Source organism: Eschrichtius robustus, chromosome 4 (assembly GCF_028021215.1).
Source record: "Eschrichtius robustus isolate mEscRob2 chromosome 4, mEscRob2.pri, whole genome shotgun sequence".
NCBI lineage: Eukaryota > Metazoa > Chordata > Mammalia > Artiodactyla > Eschrichtiidae > Eschrichtius > Eschrichtius robustus.
This window is the reverse complement of record NC_090827.1, coordinates 70,863,348-70,883,077: the sequence shown is the minus strand read 5'-3', so window position 1 is coordinate 70,883,077 and position 19,730 is coordinate 70,863,348. Positions and strand designations below refer to the sequence as shown.

The window sequence follows — 19,730 nt, the reverse complement described above, 5'->3', positions numbered from 1 at the left end:
CCCACAATTAATAATTATTATAGGGTGATTGTTCAAGCAATGTCTGGAAAATGCAACTTTCTAAGATTATAAAAAAGCCAAAAACATCCAGAGGGGTTCAGAGTTAATTCATATAGTATGTGTATCTGGAAATATACAATATATCTGGAAATACTTAGGCAGTTAAAATGGAAAACATTTCAAAATCTATTTCTCCATCTTGTTTGCTGACAAGATGCTTTTTGGACGATAAAGTTAGAAATATCAAGATTTACATAAAGATCTTAGTGTACGCAGGTTGAGTTATTTTTAAATCATGAAGCAGAAGTCACATTTCCCTATTCCATGAATTTGGGCTTAGTTTCATTAAATGTACCTATTGGTATATTTGAGGGTTTTATACTGACAGAGTGAGTTTCACAAAACATCATTGTTTAAGCCACCTTTTTTTCCTTCATTGTGGTACTCACCCCTTTTGTGGTATTTGAATTACTCAGTAACCCCACAGTGACAGGACAAAGCAGATTCATTGAGGTGAAAATAAAAGGAAAAATCAGAAACTTTCTGTAGCTTTTACAAAATATCTGGCATTTCATATGTGAATGTAAGCTTCACAGGAAGCCTGAAAAATGAGTATTGTTTTCATAAAAATTTCTTTCTGGAGTGGATAGAGTCAATGAATTTCCTGAAAGTATATTCTGATGAATCATTCTGTCGTTCTGCTTGTAGATTTTCTCTCACAGCTCCCCATCTTCTTTAAGAAATTAATTTCCTTGAAGTTTATGATCCTTTATTTTTCTAATTTTTATTGGTGTATAACTGATTTACAATATCATGTTAGTTTCAGGTATACAACAAAGTGAATCTGTTTTATCTCTATGTGTATGAAGTATCTGATACTTTAAAGGGTAAGTAGTTGTTCAAGTTGTCCAATTGCAAAATTGGAGCGACAAGGTTAAATCCACATCTTCAGACTCTAATCATACTTACTCTGCAGTCCTCTTACTTCCACACATTTTAAGATATTATGGTGTAACGACCTCCTCATTCTCCAGCTTTAATTTTCTTTATCTTTTACTGAAGATTTTAGAGCAGGTAGTTTATGAACCAAAGAACCCCAAAGATTGAAATGGGCAGCATGATACAACTTTTAGTTTATAATCTAAATCCATTGCAGAAGTGGGGTGGGTAATTAAAGAGAGATTCATTTATTCAGTTCACACATTAATTGTGCATCCACTCTATGTGAGGCAGCTTTCTAGGATCTGGGGATACATTGCTGATAAAACAACTTATTCTCTTGCAGAGTACTTTCTAGTAAAGGCCACAGATGATGAACAAGAATTTTTTTTTTTTTTAATTTTATTGGAGTATAGTTGATTTACAATGTTGTGTTAATTTCAGGGGTACATTAAAGTGAATCAGTTATACATATACATATATCCTCCCTTTTTTAGATTCTTTTCCCATATAGGCCATTACACGGTATTGAATAGAGTTCCTTGTGCTATACAGTAGGTTCTAGACTATGTATTTTATTAATATTTCTTGTTTATGTAGAAAACATAAACAAGATATATTAATAAAATATATAGTCTAGGTAAATGTTAAGAGGAAAAAAAATTCAGGAAAAGTAATAGAGAGTCAGAGTGGGTAAATGATGTTTGCAATTTTAGATGAGGTGATTCAGAAAAACTCTGTGAGAAGGTGACATTTGAATGAAGAACTGAAGGAAGTTAGCAAGTAAGTCACACAGCTATTTTTTGGAAGAGAATTCCAGACCAAGGGAACATCAAGTACAAAGTCTCTGAGGCTGGAATGTGCTGGATGTATTCAAAGGCTAGAGGAGGCCAACTGGGGTAGAGTGAACTGAATGAAGGGGAGAATAGGAAATGTTTCACAGGAGTGCAGATCTTATAGGACATTGTAGACCTTTGTAAAGACTTTGGTTTTTACTTTTATTGAGGTAGGAGACATTGGATGCCTCCATCAATGAATCTTATTATCTGGCTTGTATTTAAAGAGAATCTCTCCATCTTGTTGAACAGAGAGGAAAGGGGGATGGATGAGGGTCAAATTAGGGAGATCATTTAGGAGGCTGTTTAAAAAAAAATCAGGTAGCTCTAACCAATTTGGTGCAATTGAGGTGAGGAGCAGCTGTCAGATAGAAGACAGGAGCTACAAGGTTTCTTGATGGATTAAGAGTAATGTGTGAAAAAGAGGAATCAATATGACTCTTAAGTTCTTGGCCAGAACACTTCAAACAACGAAGTTGCTGTTTACCGAAATGAGGAAAACCGAGGGAAGAGTAGATTTGGGAGTGGGGGGTGGGAGTGGAGGGAGAACCAGGATAAGAAGGGACTCAGTTTTGAACATGTAATGTTTGATATTGATACTTTTTAAAAATCCAGTGGGGATTAAATGGATACTAAAACTATACTGATGTAAGAGGGTTCAGCTCTTAGACATTTGGTTTAAGTGGAGTAGTGTTATTATAACCATTCAAAAACACATATTTATTAATCATTTTTTATGTGTCAAGCCCAATACTAAGTGCTAGGATATAATAATAAGATATAAGACTAATAAGATCTGAAGTCACATAATGGTATATAGTTCATGTCAGGGGTGATTGAGTTATAGAGTACTCAAAACGTGGAACCTTGGAAATAGGAATACTTGATCCATTATCACATTGTTAAAACTATACCTAGGAGTTTTATTCAATTGACCATCCTCTTGAAGGGGGGTTGGTTTTTATCAGGGCTTGGCCTCCTGAAAGTTCTGTTATGACAAGACTATTATAAAGAAGGCTAAATTCATAGGTCTTGTTCGCATTTAATGTCCATTGTTCTTTTTCTTTCATCTTACTGATAAAAATCAAGTGGTGAGTTATATTCGATCACAGTATAATACATATAAGGTAGTTGGTGTTTATGTTTTCTGAACTAGACAGTAATACCTGAAAGATGATTACTAATTAATTGCTAGACTTTTTTGTTCTTTCTTTGAGCGTTATGTACTTTTTGTACTGTTGTTTTGACATTTGGTATTCTTCTCTTAATAACTCTGCATGGGGTTTTTGAAAGACCTACAAAGGCACTGAGTAAAGTCAATACATTTCTAATAATGCAACTACCCAGGAAAAGCCGGAGTTATTTGGTTTCTTTTTTTTTTTTTCTTTCTTTCTTTTTTAGTGTTTTAGGTCTTTAGGATGTATTTGAGAATGTATTATACCTGCCATTATGGAAGACTGCTGTGCTGAACGCTGGTGCTTGATACTCAATTACAACATCTTTCCTTTGAGTCAAAGAAGAGAGCAAATAGCCCTCTGTTCAGGGAACCGGGTAGCACTAACCACTCTCCACTCTCCAATAGTAAAAGTAATTTAAGCTATCAGAGACCCAACACTACTTTAGCAGTGTCCCCTGGAGAACAAAGCAGTTAAAGCAAAATTTCATGTGGTTTTCTTTCATGATTTGAGCTCCTTCCGAGAAATACATCTAGAGTTATGCAGGAATAGTTTGAAACTGTTTCATTGACAGTGTCCTAGCAGAGTTCTTTATCAGATAACAACTGTGAAGTTGTATCTAGCAATATGCGAAGTGCTGTGATTCAGGTTACAGCATGGTGGCTCTCTTGTAAGGAGAATTTCCACATTCAGAATAATCTTTTTATGAAGTTTATATAAAACATAAAGGTACAAAGTTTGAATAAAAACAAAAATAGAAAACCTGGATATTTATGTATTTTTTAAGGTGAGCTAACAATGTGGGAGACAACTAAATGTAGTAACTTCCATCCTAAAACAAAAATCAATGTGTATGATCTATACAGTTGAAAAAGATGTCAATTAGAAACACATATCTTTGTTTTCAACTAAAAAATTTCCCATGCACATGTCATGCTTTCACTACTTATGCATATATCCATAAAAATCAATGTCATTGATTTGTGTCATTTAAAATTTTACATAAACGGTATCATACTGTATAGATACTTCTGCCACTTGCATTTTTTGAAACCTAATATTAGATTTTTGAGAAGTATCTATGTTTGTGACTATAAATCTAGAACATTGATTTTCTACTCCTCTTTTGAATATCACTCCATAAATATCAACCATTATTTATGTATTCCCCTACTGTTGGAAGTTAGGTCTTTAAGAATTTTCCAGAAACCTAGGAAGAAAAGAGGAATTGACAGTCATAGACAATTTCTCGATTCTGCTCCAACATGTTGGCACACCGATGTGTTGGGCTACCATACATTCTAAAGCTTCACAAAAGTGGTTTCGGACAGAGGCAAACTATCATAGGGTAGAAATGGAGTTTTGAATCTTAGAAGAGAGACAGAAATGAGTTAGTGGACAAACCAAGGAACATGGCAGGTATGGAACTCACAGGACTGTAACAGAGCCACATAATGTAGTTTCAGTGTGGAAGTTTTCATGAGTGTATTTCTTTTTCATGGCTCTACTATCTCTTTTGGGCTGCTATCGGGTATAGTAATTCTGAATACTTATTTTCCATCTGTGTATAACAGGTTCTATTCATGCAAAACCTTTCAGGGATCAAACTTCTTGATCTCCTTAAGCCATTCAATATGAATATAAATCCAGTGACTATCCTCATTCTTTTATATTTTCCACTAAATAAATGGTACACATATGTGGCTGTCCGTCAGAATTAACTGGGGATCTTTATAAAATTACATACTTTTATGAACTCAACCTTGGAAATTCTGATAAAGGATTTAGAGGACAGAGGAATTGTATTTTTTTTTATAAAAATACTTCAGTGATTCAAATAAATTTCAGTTGTGATACCACTTTCCTAAGTGTATAACTTAATTTTTATATAGAGTATTCCCTAGCAAGAGTTGTAAAAATATTAACCTAAAAACGTGATGTGGGGTAGAAAAACGAAAAGCTTTACCTTGAAATCTTTGGCCAGAATTAAGTTGATATGCTTCAGCTGAAAATGTACATAGTTGAAAATGTACAACTGAAAATGTACATAGCTAAGAAAGGTGCAAACACTATTGACAAACTGATTTACACCTCACAGAAAAGATAAAATGCTTTACCTGTGGATTAGAAAACCCAAATACCTAAGTTATCTTATTCATTGCATGTGTGGAGGATATTTAGTACATTATGAAAATCATGCTTCATGAAAACAGGCCCTTATAAACTTTGTAGTTGGTTATGCATAATTGCAACTTATGGCTTTTCTATTGTGTTTCCAGCACAGTGATGCGGTCCATGACCTTCTTCTGGATGTGATCACATGGGTTGGAATTTTGCTGTCCCTTGTTTGTCTCCTGATTTGCATCTTCACATTTTGCTTTTTCCGTGGGCTCCAGAGTGACCGTAACACCATCCATAAGAACCTCTGCATCAGCCTTTTTGTAGCAGAACTGCTCTTCTTGATTGGGATCAACCGAACAGATCAACCAGTAAGCAATTTATTTTGGTATTAGAAAAGAATTTCTCCACTTACAGCTTTCCAATACACAAAATATTCTTGTTTGAAAGTATCCTCTCTTCCAGTTGTCTAAGATAGTTATTAATTTTGAGATCTTATTCCCTTTTTCATGTCCATTGTCATAAAGAAGCAGTGAATATGTGGATGTATGAATGTACATTTCTTCAGAAATTCTGTTCAAAAGCTTGCCTTTCTAAAGAACTGTGTTTCTTCGTTAGTCTTTTTCTTTAATTTTTTTAATCACAAAGCTGAATATTGAGAAAACTTAAATCATTTGGGGAATGCAGGAGTATCTTTTCCAACATGTAATTGTTATTCTTTGAAGTTTATAATATATTTTTTTAAAAAAACACTGGAAATTATATTGAAAACTGCATGGCTAACATGAGTTGGTTTTTTTTTTTAATCTTTTTTTTTTAACATCTCTATTGGAGTATAATTACTTTACAATGGTGTGTTAGTTTCTGCTTTATAACAAAGTGAATCAGCTATACATATACATATATCCCCATATCTCCTCCTTGCATCTCCCTCCCACCCTCCCTATCCCACCCCTCTAGGTGGTCACAAAGCACTGAGCTGATCTCCTTGTGATATGCAGCTGCTTCCCACTAGCTATCTATTTTACACTTGGTAGTACATATAAGTCCATGCCACTTTCTCACTTCGTCCCAGACTACCCTTCCCCCTCCCCATGTCCTCAAGTCCATTCTCTACATCTGCATCTTTATTCCTGTCCTACCCCTAGGTTCTTCAGAACCTTTTTTTTGTTGTTTTAGATTCCATAAGCATGTGTTAACATACGGTATTTGTTTTTCTCTTTCTGACTTACTTCACTCTGTATGACCGACTCTAGGTCCATCCACCTCATTACAAATAACTCAATTTCATTTCCTTTTATGGCTGAGTAATATTCCATTGTACATATGTGCCACATCTTCTTTATCCATTCATCTGTCGATGGACACTTAGGTTGTTTCCATGTCCTGTCTATTGTAAATAGAGCTGCAATGAACATTGTGGCACATGACACTTTTTGAATTATGGTTTTCTCAGCGTGTATGCCATTAGTGGGATTGCTGGGTCACATGGTAGTTCTATTTTTAGTTTTTTAAGGAACCTCCATACTGTTCTCCATAGTGGCTGTATCAATTTACATTCCCACCGTTAGTGCAAGAGGGTTTCCTTTTCTCCACACCCTCTCCAGCATTTATTGTTTCTAGATTTTTTGGTGATGGCCATTCTGACTGGTGTGAGGTGATACCTCATTGTAGTTTTGATTTGCATTTCTCTAATGATTAGTGATGGTGAGCATCCTTTCATGTGTTTGTTGGCAATCTGTATGTCTTCTTTGGAGATACGTCTATTTAGGTCTTTTGCCCATTTTTGGATTGGGTTGTTTGTTTTTTTGATATTGAGATGCATGAGCTGCTTGTATATTTTGGAGATTAATCCTTTGTCAGTTGCTTCATTTGCAAATATTTTCTCCCATTCTGAGGGTTGTCTTTTCGTCTTGCTTATGGTTTCCTTTGCTGTGCAAAAGCTTTTAAGTTTCATTAGGTCCCATTTGTTTATTTTTGTTTTTTATTTCCATTTCTCTAGGAGGTTGGTCAAAAAGGATCTTGCTATGATTTATGTCATAAAGTGTTCTGCCTATGTTTTCCTCTAAGAGTTTTATAGTGTCTGGCCTTACATTCAGGTCTCTAAGCCATTTTGAGTTTATTTTTGTGTATGGTGTTACGGAATGTTCTAATTTCATTCTTTTACATGTAGCTGTCCAGTTTTCCCAGCACCACTTATTGAAGAGGCTGTCTTTTCTCCGTTGTATATCCTTGCCTCCTTTATCAAAAATAAGCTGACCATATGTGCATGGGTTTATCTCTGGGATTTCTATCCTGTTCTATTGATCTATATTTCTATTTTTGTGCCCGTACCATAAAGTCTTGATTACTGTAGCTTTGTAGTATAGTCTGAAGTCCAGGAGCCTGATTCCTCCAGCTCTGTTTTTGTTTCTCAAGATTGCTTTGGCTATTCTGGGTCTTTTGTGTTTCCATACAAATTGTGAAATTTTTGTTCTAGTTCTGTGAAAAATGCCATTGATAGTTTGGTAGGGATTGCATTGAATCTGTAGATTGCTTTGGGTAGTATAGTCATTTTCACAATGTTGATTTTTCCAATCCAAGAACATGGTATATCTCTCCATCTCTTTGTATCGTCTTTAATTTCTTTCATCAGTGTCTTATAGTTTTCTGCATACAGGTCTTTTGTCTCCTTAGGTAGGTTTATTCCTAGGTATTTTATTCTTTTTATTGCAATGGTAAATTAGGGTGTTTCCTTAATTTCTCATTCAGATTTTTCATTATTAGTGTATAGGAGTGCACGAGATTTCTGTGCATTAATTTCGTATCCTGCTACTTTACCAAATTCATTGATTAGCTCTAGTAGTTTTCTGGCAGCATCTTTAGGATTCTCTATGTATAGGATCATGTCATCTGCAAACAATGACAGCTTTACTTCTTCTTTTCCAATTTGGATTCCTTTCATTTAATTTTCTTCTCTGATTGCTGTGGCTAAAACTTCCAAAACTATGTTGAATAATAGTGGTGAGAGTGGACAACCTTGTCGTGTTCCTGATCTTAGTGGAAATGATTTCAGTTTTTCACCATTGAGAACAATGTTTGCTGTGGGTTTGTCATTTATGGCCTTAATTATGTTGAGGTAGGTTCCCTCTATGCCTACTTTCTGGAGGGTTTTTTTTTTTATCATAAATGGGTTTTGAATTTTGTCAAAAGCTTTTTCTCCATCTATTGAGATGATCATATGGTTTTTCCCTTCAATTTGTAATATAGTTTATCACACTGATTGATTTGCTAATATTGAAGAATCCTTGCATTCCTGGTATAAACCCCACTTGATCATGGTGTACAACACTTTAATATGCTGTTGGATTCTGTTTGCTAGTATTTTGTTGAGGATTTTTGCATCCATGTTCATCAGTGATATTGGCCTGTAGTTTTCTTTGTTTGTGACATCTTTGTTTGGTTTTGGTATCAGGGTGACGGTGGCCTCATAGAATGTGTTTGGGAGTGTTCCTCCCTCTGCTATATTTTGGAAGAGTTTGAGAAGGGTAGGTGTTAGCTCTTCTCTAAATGTTTTATAGAATTTGCCTGTGAAGCTATCTGGTCCTTGGCTTTTGTTTTTTGGAAGATTTTTAATCACAGTCTCAGTTTCAGTGCTTGTTATTCGTCTGTTTATATTATCTATCTCTTCCTGATTCAGTCTCAGAAGGTTGTGCTTTTCTAAGAATTTGTCCATTTCTTCCAGGTTGTCCATTTTATTGGCATATAGTTGCTTGTAGTAATCTCTCTTGATCTTTTGTATTTCTGCAGTGTCAGTTGCTACTTCTCCTTTTTTATTTCTAATTCTATTGATTTGAGTCTTCTGCCTTTTTTTCTTGATGAGTCTGGTTAATGGTTTATCAATTTTGTTTATCTTCTCAAAGAACCAGCTTTTAGTTTTATTGATCTTTGCTACTGTTCCCTTCATTTCTTTTTTACTTATTTCTGATCTGATTTTATGATTTCTTTCCTTCTGCTAACTTTGGGGTCTTTTTGTTCTGTCTCTAATTGCTTTAGGTGTAAGGTTAGGTTGTTTATTTGAGATGTTTCCTGGTTCTTGAGGTAGGATTGTATTGCTATAAACTTCCTTCTTAGAACTGCTTTTGCTGCATCCCATAGGTTCTGGGTCATTGTGTTTTCATTGTCACTGTTTCTAGGTATTTTTTGATTTCCTCTTTGATTTCTTCAGTGATCTCTTGGTTACTAAGTAGTGTATTGTTTAGCCTCCATGTGTTTGTATTTTTTACAGATTTTTCTCCTGTAATTGATATATAATCTCATAACTTTTTGGTCGGAAAAGATACTTGATACAATTTCAATTTTTTAAAAATTTACCAAGGCTTGTTTGTGATCCAAGATATGATCTATCCTGGAGACTGTCCCATTAGCATTTGAGAAGAAAGTGTATTCTGTTGCTTTTGGGTGGAACGTCCTATAAATATCAATTAAGTCATCTTTTTAATGTATCATTTAAAGCTTGTGTTTCCTTATTTATTTTCATTTTGGGTGATCTGTCCATAGGTAAAAGTGGGGTGTTAAAGTTCCATACTATAATTGTGTTACTGTTGATTTGCCCTTTTATGGCTGTTAGCATTTGCCTTATTTATTGAGGTGCTCCTATGTTGGGTGCATAAATATTTACAATTTTTATATCTTCTAAATATTTACAATTTTTATATCTTCAATTTTAAATATTTACAATCTATATCTTAAGAGTTTACAATACTTTTATATCTTCTTCTTGGATTGATCCCTTGATCATTATGTAGTGTCCTTCTTTGTCTCTTGTAATAGTCTTTGTTTTAAAGTCTATTTTTTCTGATATGAGAATTGCTACTCCAGCTTTCTTTTGATTTCCATTTGCATGGAATATCTTTTTCCATCCCTCGCTTTCAGTCGCTAAGTGTCCCTAGGTCTGAAGTGGGTCTCTTGTAGACAGCATATATATCAGTCTTGCTTTTGTATCCATTCAGCCAGTGTATGTCTTTTGGTTGGAGCAATTAATCCATTTACATTTAAGGTAATTATCGATATGTATGTCCTATTACCATTTTCTTAATTATTTTGTGTTTGTTATTGTAGGTCTTTTCCTTCTCTTGCGTTTCCTGCCTAAAGAAGTTCCTTTAGCATTTGTTGGTGGTTTAATGGTGCTGAATTCTCTTAGCTTTTGCTTGTCTGTAATGGTTTTAATTTCTCCATCGAATCTGAATGAGATCCTTGCTGGGTAGAGTAATCTTGGTTGTAGGTTTTTCCCTTTCATCACTTTAAATATATCCTGCCACTCCCTTCTGGCTTGCAGAGTTTCAGCTGTTAACCTTATGGGAATTCCCTTGTATGTTATTTGTTGTTTTTCCCTTGCTGCTTTTAATATTTTTTCTTTGTATTTAATTTTTGATAGTTTGATTAATATGGGTGTTGGCTTGTTTCTCTTTGGGTTTATCATGTATGGGACTCTCTGCGCTTCCTGGAGTTGATTGACTATTTCCTTTCTCATATTAAGGAAGTTTTCAACTATAATCTCTTCAAATATTTTCTCAATCCCTTTCTTTTTCTCTTCTTCTTCTGGGACCCCTAAAATTTGAGTGTTGGTGCGTTTAATGTTGTCCCAGAGTTGTCTAAGACTGTCCTCAATTCTGTTCATTCTTTTTTCTTTATTCTGCTCTGCAGTAGTTATTTCCACTATTTTATCTTCCAGGGCAGTTATCAGTTCTTCTGCTTCAGTTATAATGCTATTTATTCCTTCTAGAGAATTTTTAATTTCATTTATTGTGTTGTTGATCATTGTTTGTTTGCCCTTTAGTTCTTTTAGGTCGTTGTTAAACGTTTCTTGTATTGTCTCCATTTTTTTTCCAAGATTTTGGATCATTTTTACTAGCATTACTCTGAATTCTTTTTCAGGTAGACTGCCTATTTCCTCTTCATTAGTTTGGTCTGGTGGGTTTTTACCTTGCTCCTTCATCTGCTGCATATTTCTCTGTCTTCTCATTTTGCTTAATTTACTGTGTTTGGGGTCTCCTTTTTGCAGGCTGCAGGTTCATAGTTCCCGCTGTTTTTGGTGTCTGCCCCCAGTGGCCTGGGTTAGTTCAGTGGGTTGTGTAGGCTTCCTGGTGGAGGGGACTAGTGCCTGTGTTCTAGTGGATGAGGCTGGATCTTGTCTTTCTGATGGGCAGGTCCTCGTCCAGTGGTGTCTTTTGGGGTGTCTGTGACCTTATTATGATTTTCGGCAGCCTCTCTGCTAATGGGTGGGGTTGTGTTCCTGTGTTGCTAGTTGTTTGGCATAGAGTGTCCAGCACTGTAGCTTGCTGGTCATTGAGTGGAGCTGGGTCTTAGCATTGAGATAGAGATCTCTGGGAGATTTTCGCCTTTTGATATTACATGGAGCCGGGAAGTCTCTGGTGGACCAATGTCCTGAACTCAGCTCTCCCACCTCAGAGGCACAGGTCTGACACCCGGCCAGAGCACCAAGACCCTGTCAGCCACACGGCTCAAAAGAAAAGGGAGGGAAAAAAAGAAAGAAAGAAAATAAAATAAATAAAATAAAATAAAATAAAATAAAAACGTTATTAAAATAAAAAATAAAAAATAATTATTAAAAATAAAAAAAATTAAAAGGTAATAAAAAAAAGAAAGAAGGAAGAGAGCAACCAAACCAAAAAATAAATCCACCAGTGATAACAAGCGCTAAAAACTGTACTTAAAAAAAAGAAAAAGAAAAACAAACAAACAAAAAAACGGACAGACAGAACCCTAGGACAAATGGTAAAAGCAAAGCTGTACAGACAAAATCACACAAAGAAGCATACACATACACACTCACAAAAAAGAGAAAAAGGAAAAAAAAAATCTATATATTAAAAAAAAGGAAGAAAGCAACCAAATCAATAAACAAATCTACCAATGATAATAAACTCTAAATACTAAACTAAGATAAACATAAAACCAGATACAAATTAGAGGCAGAAAGCAAACCCCAAGTCTACAGTTGTTCCCAAAGTCCGCCACCTCAGTTTTGTGATGATTCGTTGTCTATTCATGTATTCCACAGATGCAGGGTACATCAAGTTGATTGTGAAGATTTAATCTGCTTCTCCTGAGGCTGCTGGGAGAGATTTCCCTTTCTCTTCTTTGTTCGCACAGCTCCTGGGGTTCAGCTTTGGATTTGGCCTCGCCTCTGCATATAAGTTGCCTGAGGGCGTCTGTTCTTAGCCCCCACAGGACGAGGTTAAAGGAGCAGCTGATTAGGGGGCTCTGGCTCACTCAGGCTGGGGAGAACGGAGGTACGGAATGTGGGGCGAGCCTGCGGTGGCAGAGCCTCGAGTGACGTGCAACAGCCTGAGGCGTGCCATGTGTTCTCCTGGGGAAGTTTTCCCTGTTTCACGGGACTCTGGCAGTGGCTCCTGGGAGGGGAGGTGTGGATAGTGGCCTGTTCTTGCACATAGCCTTCTTGATGGCTGCAGCAGCAGCCTTAGCGTTGCGTGCCCGTCTCTGGGATCCGTGCTGATAGCTGCGGCTCATGACAGTCTCTGGAGCTCGTTTAGGTGGTGCTCTGAATCCCCTCTCCTCGTGCATCCTGAAACAATGGTCTCTTGCCTCTTAGGCAGTTCCAAACTTTCTCCCGGACTCCCTCCAGCCTAGGTGTGGAGCACTAGCCCCCTTCAGGCTGTGTTCACGTAGCCAACCCCAGTCCTCTCCCTGGGATCTGACCTCCGAAGCCCGAGCTTCAGCTCCCAGCCCCCACCTACCCAAGCGGGTGAGCAGACAAGCCTCTCAGGCTGGTGAGTGCTGGTTGGCAGTGATCTTCTGTGCAGGAATCTCTCTGCTTTGCCCTCTGCACCACTGTTGCTGCGTTCTTCTCCATGCCTCCAAAGCTTCCCCACCGCCACCCCCCGTCTCCGCCAGTGAAGGGGCTTCCTAGTGTGTGGAGACTTTTATTCCTTCACATCTCCCTCCCAGAGGTGCAGGTCCCATCCCTATTCTTTTGTCTCTGTTTCTTCTTTTTTCTTTTGCCCTACCCAGGTATGTGGGGAGTTTCTTGCCTTGTGGGAAGTCTGAGGTCTTCTGCCAGCATTCAGTAGGCATTCTGTAGGAGTTGTTCCACATGTAGATCTATTTCTGATGTATTTGTGGGGAGGAAGGTGACCTCCACGTCTTACTCCTCCGCCATCTTGAAGGTCTCCTAACATGAGTTTTTCTAATTGACCTATTTTGGAAAACAGTTCAAACTCAATGTCATTTTTATAATTTATATACTCTTCCCAATTTTTGTTTTACACTTTATATTTTCTCAAGTTCTGTTTACATCTTTAAGTGCTAACTTCATACTTTATACTTTACTACTAACCACATTTAGCCATATCAAGAAAGGAAGGGAAGGAGGGAGAGAGATGGGGAGAGAGGGAGGGAGAGAGTGAGGGAGGAAAGGAAGGAGGGAAGGAAAGAAATAGGAAAAAATGAATAGCACTAGCCAACTGTTCTTGATAAACCCAAACAGAAAATATGATCAACAGACAATATCTAATATATTAAACAGACTTTATGCACATTTGTAATTTTTGTGAGGCCGTTTCTACTAACTTAAGATTCATGCACATAACGCAAGTTGGTTCTCATGACTAAAACTGCAAATGAAAATTTTCATTTTTTAGAAGACTTGTAGGCATAATAAATAATTCATTCATTTAATGCTGTTCTCTGGTATGTGTCCATATGTATACAGTACGTTACAATGAAAATGCTGTTGGATTCATGTTTGTGATTACACATTCATGATTAATGGCTGTGAAGGGTACAATTATGGTGATTATACTTTTAACTGGTTATCATATACAAATGTGACAGTTTTTCCCATAAATGCATACAGATGAATAAGCAATCAAAGTGCACATTTTTTCTCCAAAAAAGTAAAGCCTTTTGGTAACAAAAATTAATAGTTGAAGTTCTAACTCTACAAAGCAAGAAATGGAAAACTATGTTATTTCCCAAGAAGAAATCATTTCATTCTCTTTTTAACCTGCAATTCAAATGCTCTGTGATTTCTTTTCATTTAGAAACCTTATTCTTATTTTTGCTTCTTGATGTTACATATGGTATGATAAACTTCTCCAAATGTTGCATACTGCACAAAACTTCTGACATGTAGCATAAAGGACAGTGATTGATATGAAAAATTTGGGTTGAGTGCAGCTCAGCCCAACTTGTCTTTACTCTTATTGCTGGATATGTGTTCTGTTCCTGCCTGTTACGTGGCAGTCAGGCTCTGCTTTCTCTTTCTAGCCCCTTTGACACTTGAGTGCCTCATCTCCCCTTCATCGTCATCTCTCTAATCCAAGGAAATAGACCTGCCCTTCATCTCATTTCTCAAGGATCATACTCGTCATTGAATCCATACTAATCAGATAATTTCTATAAATTTGTTGCCTTTTCTAGTAGGAACTGTAGATTTTAGTTAGGACTTCTTATAAAAAATGAAGGCCTCCCCTCCAAAGGAGTGAGAATTTCAGGAACTGACATAAGAAAATTAATATATGGTCAGCTGAAACTTGTAGTACCTTAGAAAACATGCCAAAGTAAGGGCTAGCTGCCTTTTGTGACCAAGCTTGTATAGACCAACATTTAGTAAAATAACAAAAAATGAGAGAATGAAAGCATTCCTGGAACACTTTATTTTAACCAGATCTACATTTACACCTATGCATTACGAACTTCCCAATGTCATCTTAAATCCTTTCTGAAACAAGGCAAGGAAGAAATAATACATAATAATGAATTAATAATCTCATTATAAAATACTTTAATTATTATAGTTTTTATTTTAAGAGCTTTTATTCTCCTTGATTTTAGTGTTTCTCTTTCACTTACATTGAAGGACTTAATATGTTAATAAACACAGGATTATGACCAAGAAAAAAATTCATGAGATCTACTTTAAAACCTTTAGACTAATCTCAGTAATAATTATCAATAGGATCTTATTAGAACTTTTCCCTATATGTTATACTTTTTTCTTATTATAATGCTTTGCTGTCATCCATAGCCATTATTAACAAAACGTTAAATACAGTTTTCACAGATAAGTTATATCTAATAAGGTTTTAGTGTCTGAATTTTAAGAATCTTGTCTTGATTATTTTTTTGCAGACCTATCTTATTATTGCAGTCTTGATAAATATTTATTTTAATTTTATGGCAGTTGGTATTTCATTTGGTAGTTATTTGACTGACTCATTTGTTCCCTTCCCTAGATTGCCTGTGCCGTTTTTGCTGCTCTCTTACATTTCTTCTTCTTGGCTGCCTTCACGTGGATGTTCCTGGAGGGAGTGCAGCTGTATATCATGCTGGTGGAGGTTTTTGAGAGTGAACATTCACGAAGGAAATACTTTTACCTGGTCGGCTATGGGATGCCTGCGCTCATTGTGGCTGTGTCAGCTGCAGTAGACTATAGGAGTTATGGAACAGATAAAGTGTGAGTTTATGTTTTCTTTCCTTTTTTTCCTCTTTTAAAATCTAGTTGAAATTGAAACTTTGCATTTTCTCAGAAGCTAAGGTCTTTATATCACTCCACAGCAATAAACAACAGAACTGTAGAAGCAAATGGAGATAATTCAATTCATGGGTTGTACTTTTGTTATGATGTAAAGAGAGAAAAAATATTCCTGAGATTGCACATCTACATCACAACCTTGAGTAATTATAAAAGGATGATACTTTTAATATCTTTCAGAGCATTGAGACATTTGTCAAATGAAGAACTAGCTGTATTAAAGATGTGTATTCAGAGAACAGTGTAGTCCCTGACTTTAATGGCTTCTCTTCTTCCTGACATGTTAATTCTAGTCACTAGAAAGTAACTTATATCATTAACAGAAAGATAGAGTATATGAGCAGGGGCAGCTTGTGTTTTCCTTTTTTCCCCTAGGTGGCTATTGGGGTACAGTGATGAACTTTATTTTCAACACATACCTTCAAATTGGTGAAACATACCCATAGAGATGATCAGCATACTTATGGAAAGGAATTCAGTGAAAAATATTTCAGTAATCCACATCAATATAATAATTGGGATCCTGAGAATGAATGAGTTTCAATAGAAAAAGTTTAGAAAGAAGACCAAGATAGATCTCTGATGAATACTCACATTTAGAACATAGATTGAGGAGGGAGAATAAAAATAAAGAAAGAAAAGAGATGACCAGAGCCTTAAAAGAGAACCATGGGGAAAGTGAGAAGAAAGTTTCAAGGTGGTATTCTCTGTCCATTTATCCTTTGCAACAACTATTTTGGCAAAGTGCTGGAAGCAGAAGCCAAATTGGAAAGTGTGAAGAGATAAGTCAGTGGCAACAAAGTAGAGTCTTCAAGTGTTATCTACAGCCTGAAAAAGTTTGATTGAGAAATAGTGAAAATATTAATTCATGGTAACAGTAATGAAGAAGGATTTTTAAAAATGGAGTCCCAAAATATCTAGGTTGGGAAGAATCAAGTTGGTAAGAGAAGATTAGTAGAGAGAAAGTATCTTATGCCTCATTTGTATTAAATATATATATAGGCTGAATGAAAAGAAAAGGTCCTAGGGGGATAGAAAGGCATAAGATTAGACATAAGGTGAGAAAAACCTTGATTTAGTACTGAAAGTGGCCTTAGAATTCACCTAGTCCAAGGCATTAATTTTATAGATGAAAAAAAATCAAGAACCAGGTAAATTAATTGCCTTGTCCATGGTGATGGAGGTAGATAGTGGCAAACGTGTGATGAAATAAGTCGGGCTTATTTCCACTAAAACTAGGATGTTTTTGAAATAGTCAGATGACCCCTGTCTTCTGAGGTGTGAAGGAAATAACAGAAAGGATAAATTTGGAAGTGGAGGAATTTTTCCATCAAATAGGAGATGCTGATTTTTGAGCAAATAGGTGAGGTCACACTGAGAGGACAGATTTGAAAAGCTTTGAAATGAGCACTATGGAAAATGTGTTAAGGAGCCAATTAGACATTAATAAAACGATTTCCAAGCAGTAGTGTAGGCTCAGATGAGGTTAGACAACATCAATTGTACAGAAGTTAGTAAGCCAAATTTCATGACTTTTCACCAGCAGTCAGCAGCCTGAATATGCTGGCAATAAAGCAGCTCATTTCCCAGCAGAGAAGATTCAGGAGGGAACAGAAAGAGGACTCCAGAGTTATAGGGAGCATAGTTAGAATATACGTTGGTGTAGAAGCACCAACAATACGATTAAAAGAAGAGCATCTCGCTTCTGTTGAATTTTTTTCTTGAGTACAGTGACAAGCTACATAAAACAATTTGTCTAAATGTAACTAATAGTAATTATTTTTTAATCTAACCTTTGTGAATTATGGTTGAATCTGAGGTCATTTTGTGTATCCCAGTGGCAATCATGGACCAGATTAGGATTAGATAAAAATATTGCCTGTATTTGCTCCTAAAGACATTTTAGGGGAGGGGGATTAGATCATAGAATTTAATAAAAAACACCTTTATTGATATAATTTGCATACCATAGAATTCACTCTTTTAAAGAATACAATTCAGTTGTTTTTAGTACATTCAATGTTAGGCATCCATCACCACTATCTAATTTTAGAACATTTTTATCCCCTCTAAAAGAAGCCCATTAGCAGTTACTGCCCTTAGATCATAGGATTTTACCTTTTAATTAATGCATTTTCTCTCTAATGTATTAAATTGACTGATATTGTTATTTGTGACCTATACTATAAATATTGTGCTTATATAGTTCAATTTTTCTCTCTTGCAGTTCTTGACTTGCTTTTATTTTTGTTTTATGTTGTTTTTTCTCTTTAGATATTTGCAAGTTTTCCTATTACTGAACTGACAACTTGTTTGCTTTATGTTTTAGTCATTTATTTTGAAAGAGAGGTCATTTTCTGGGTTGCAGGAATCTATCTTTTCTTAGAATCAATACTATGTAGTCTCTTGTGACTTTGTTAAAGTTTTGGCCATCACTGCTTTAATTTTCTGCACATAACTGGAAGATCTCATTTACTGACATTATCACTTTGTGAGAATAGAGGCTAATTTTTTTCCCAGGCATTGATTTAAAACAAGCCTTAATAATAGTTCAGTTTCACCATTATGATTTTTCCCAACACAAAGAGAAGCAAAACAGATACAGATAAAATAAGTGGTAAATGAAAGAGGGATAGAAAAGGATAGGGAAAATTGCACTAAAATTCTTTCACAGGTGGGCATAGAGCATTTAGTGTCTCATTTGTGCATTTTCAATAAAATGTCCAGAGAGAGACCTTCAAAATACATGGAAAAAAGATTTAACTTCTTTCTTTGGGAATTCATCCAACCCAACGTCTATACAGTGCTGTTTTTCCCATTGAGGAATCAGGTGTTGAAAAATAAACATTATTCAGTCATTTGTATTTACTTGATAAGCTGAAATGAACAGATCATGTTTCCGTCAGGAGTTTAATCAAGATATTGTCTCAAATAAAAATATAAGCAATGAATTTTTATACACTGGAAGGATTTCTGCATATAGAATTATGTATCTTGTTCCTTATTATTAAATCTGTTTTTGTTGTCTGGTTTCTGTTACTATTGTTTATTTCTTTTATTTCAAATGGCATTTCCTACTTCCTGCTCATCACATTTGGGGGCTTTTTGGTTTGTTTGTTTGTTTCTGCCAGTGTTACCTTCTTATGTGCTACATTGATTTTTTAAAATACAAATATGTAAAGTCTACAGTCATAAATAAACTGGAATTAGCCAGAATTCAGAGACATACTGTCACTCATTTTCTGTAAATTCTTATTAAGCTTAATACAGTAAATTTTTATTTCTCAGAAGTCTATTTTACTTATCTTTGGAATTTTGTTATTATTAAATTTTTACTTCTTAGTCTCAACCACTTGGATTACATCGAGACTAAAACCATTGAATACATATTACAGTAATCCAAATAACAAATTTCTCTTTCTTTTCTCTCCTCTTAATGTACTTAATGTATTTTATTGTAATAACAATGAGGTTTTATTTCTGAAACCTTTAATAATAATAATAGTTTACATTTCTAAAAAGTAGAGAATCGTATCAATAGTAGGAGATAAAATTAGAGACAGAATTGTTTTTGTAGGTTAAATAAATGTTATTTTGATACAGATAGAGGTAACTATCATATTCCGTTTGGCTGAAGGATTATGATGTGTTTTTCTATTAAATGTTATTAGGGCTGTTGAATTGATTATTATGTAGAAAACACATACTCACACATAAAGCATACATAATTTGATTTCGAGAAGTTGCTTAGTTTGCCATCAATTTGCAGTATTTATAAGAGAATCTCATTATTTTCTGATGTTGTTTAATGAAATCTTTTTATCTGTATTGAAATTATTCTCGAGAGAATTTACTTAGAATTACATTTAGTCACAATTACCAGACACTTAAAAAATCAGATTAAAAGTCCAATACAGTCATTAAAAAAAAAAAAAAAATTCAGCTAGTGGACCACAGGTCTAAATTGCACTGACTATGGGGTGTTTTCCATTTTCTCTCTGTTTTTCTATCTACCATTAGTCTCTTATACTGTTATTCATATGAACATTCAGTGAAGCCATCCATGGGGTTATAGCTCAGAGGTAGAGCATTTGACTTTGGTGA

At 35.4% G+C, this 19,730-nt stretch overlaps 1 protein-coding gene across 6 annotated transcripts in view; it reads left to right on the top strand.

Moving 5' to 3' along the window:
- Nucleotides 1-19,730, top strand: part of ADGRL3 (adhesion G protein-coupled receptor L3) — a 563,136-nt gene that overhangs the window by 460,738 nt on the left and 82,668 nt on the right. For all 6 annotated transcript variants that reach the window (XM_068542874.1, XM_068542873.1, XM_068542871.1 and 3 more), the window contains 2 exons: nt 5,230-5,439; nt 15,328-15,548. In XM_068542874.1, the coding sequence (XP_068398975.1) occupies nt 5,230-5,439; nt 15,328-15,548 (431 nt within the window). The remainder of the gene's footprint in view (nt 1-5,229; nt 5,440-15,327; nt 15,549-19,730) is intronic.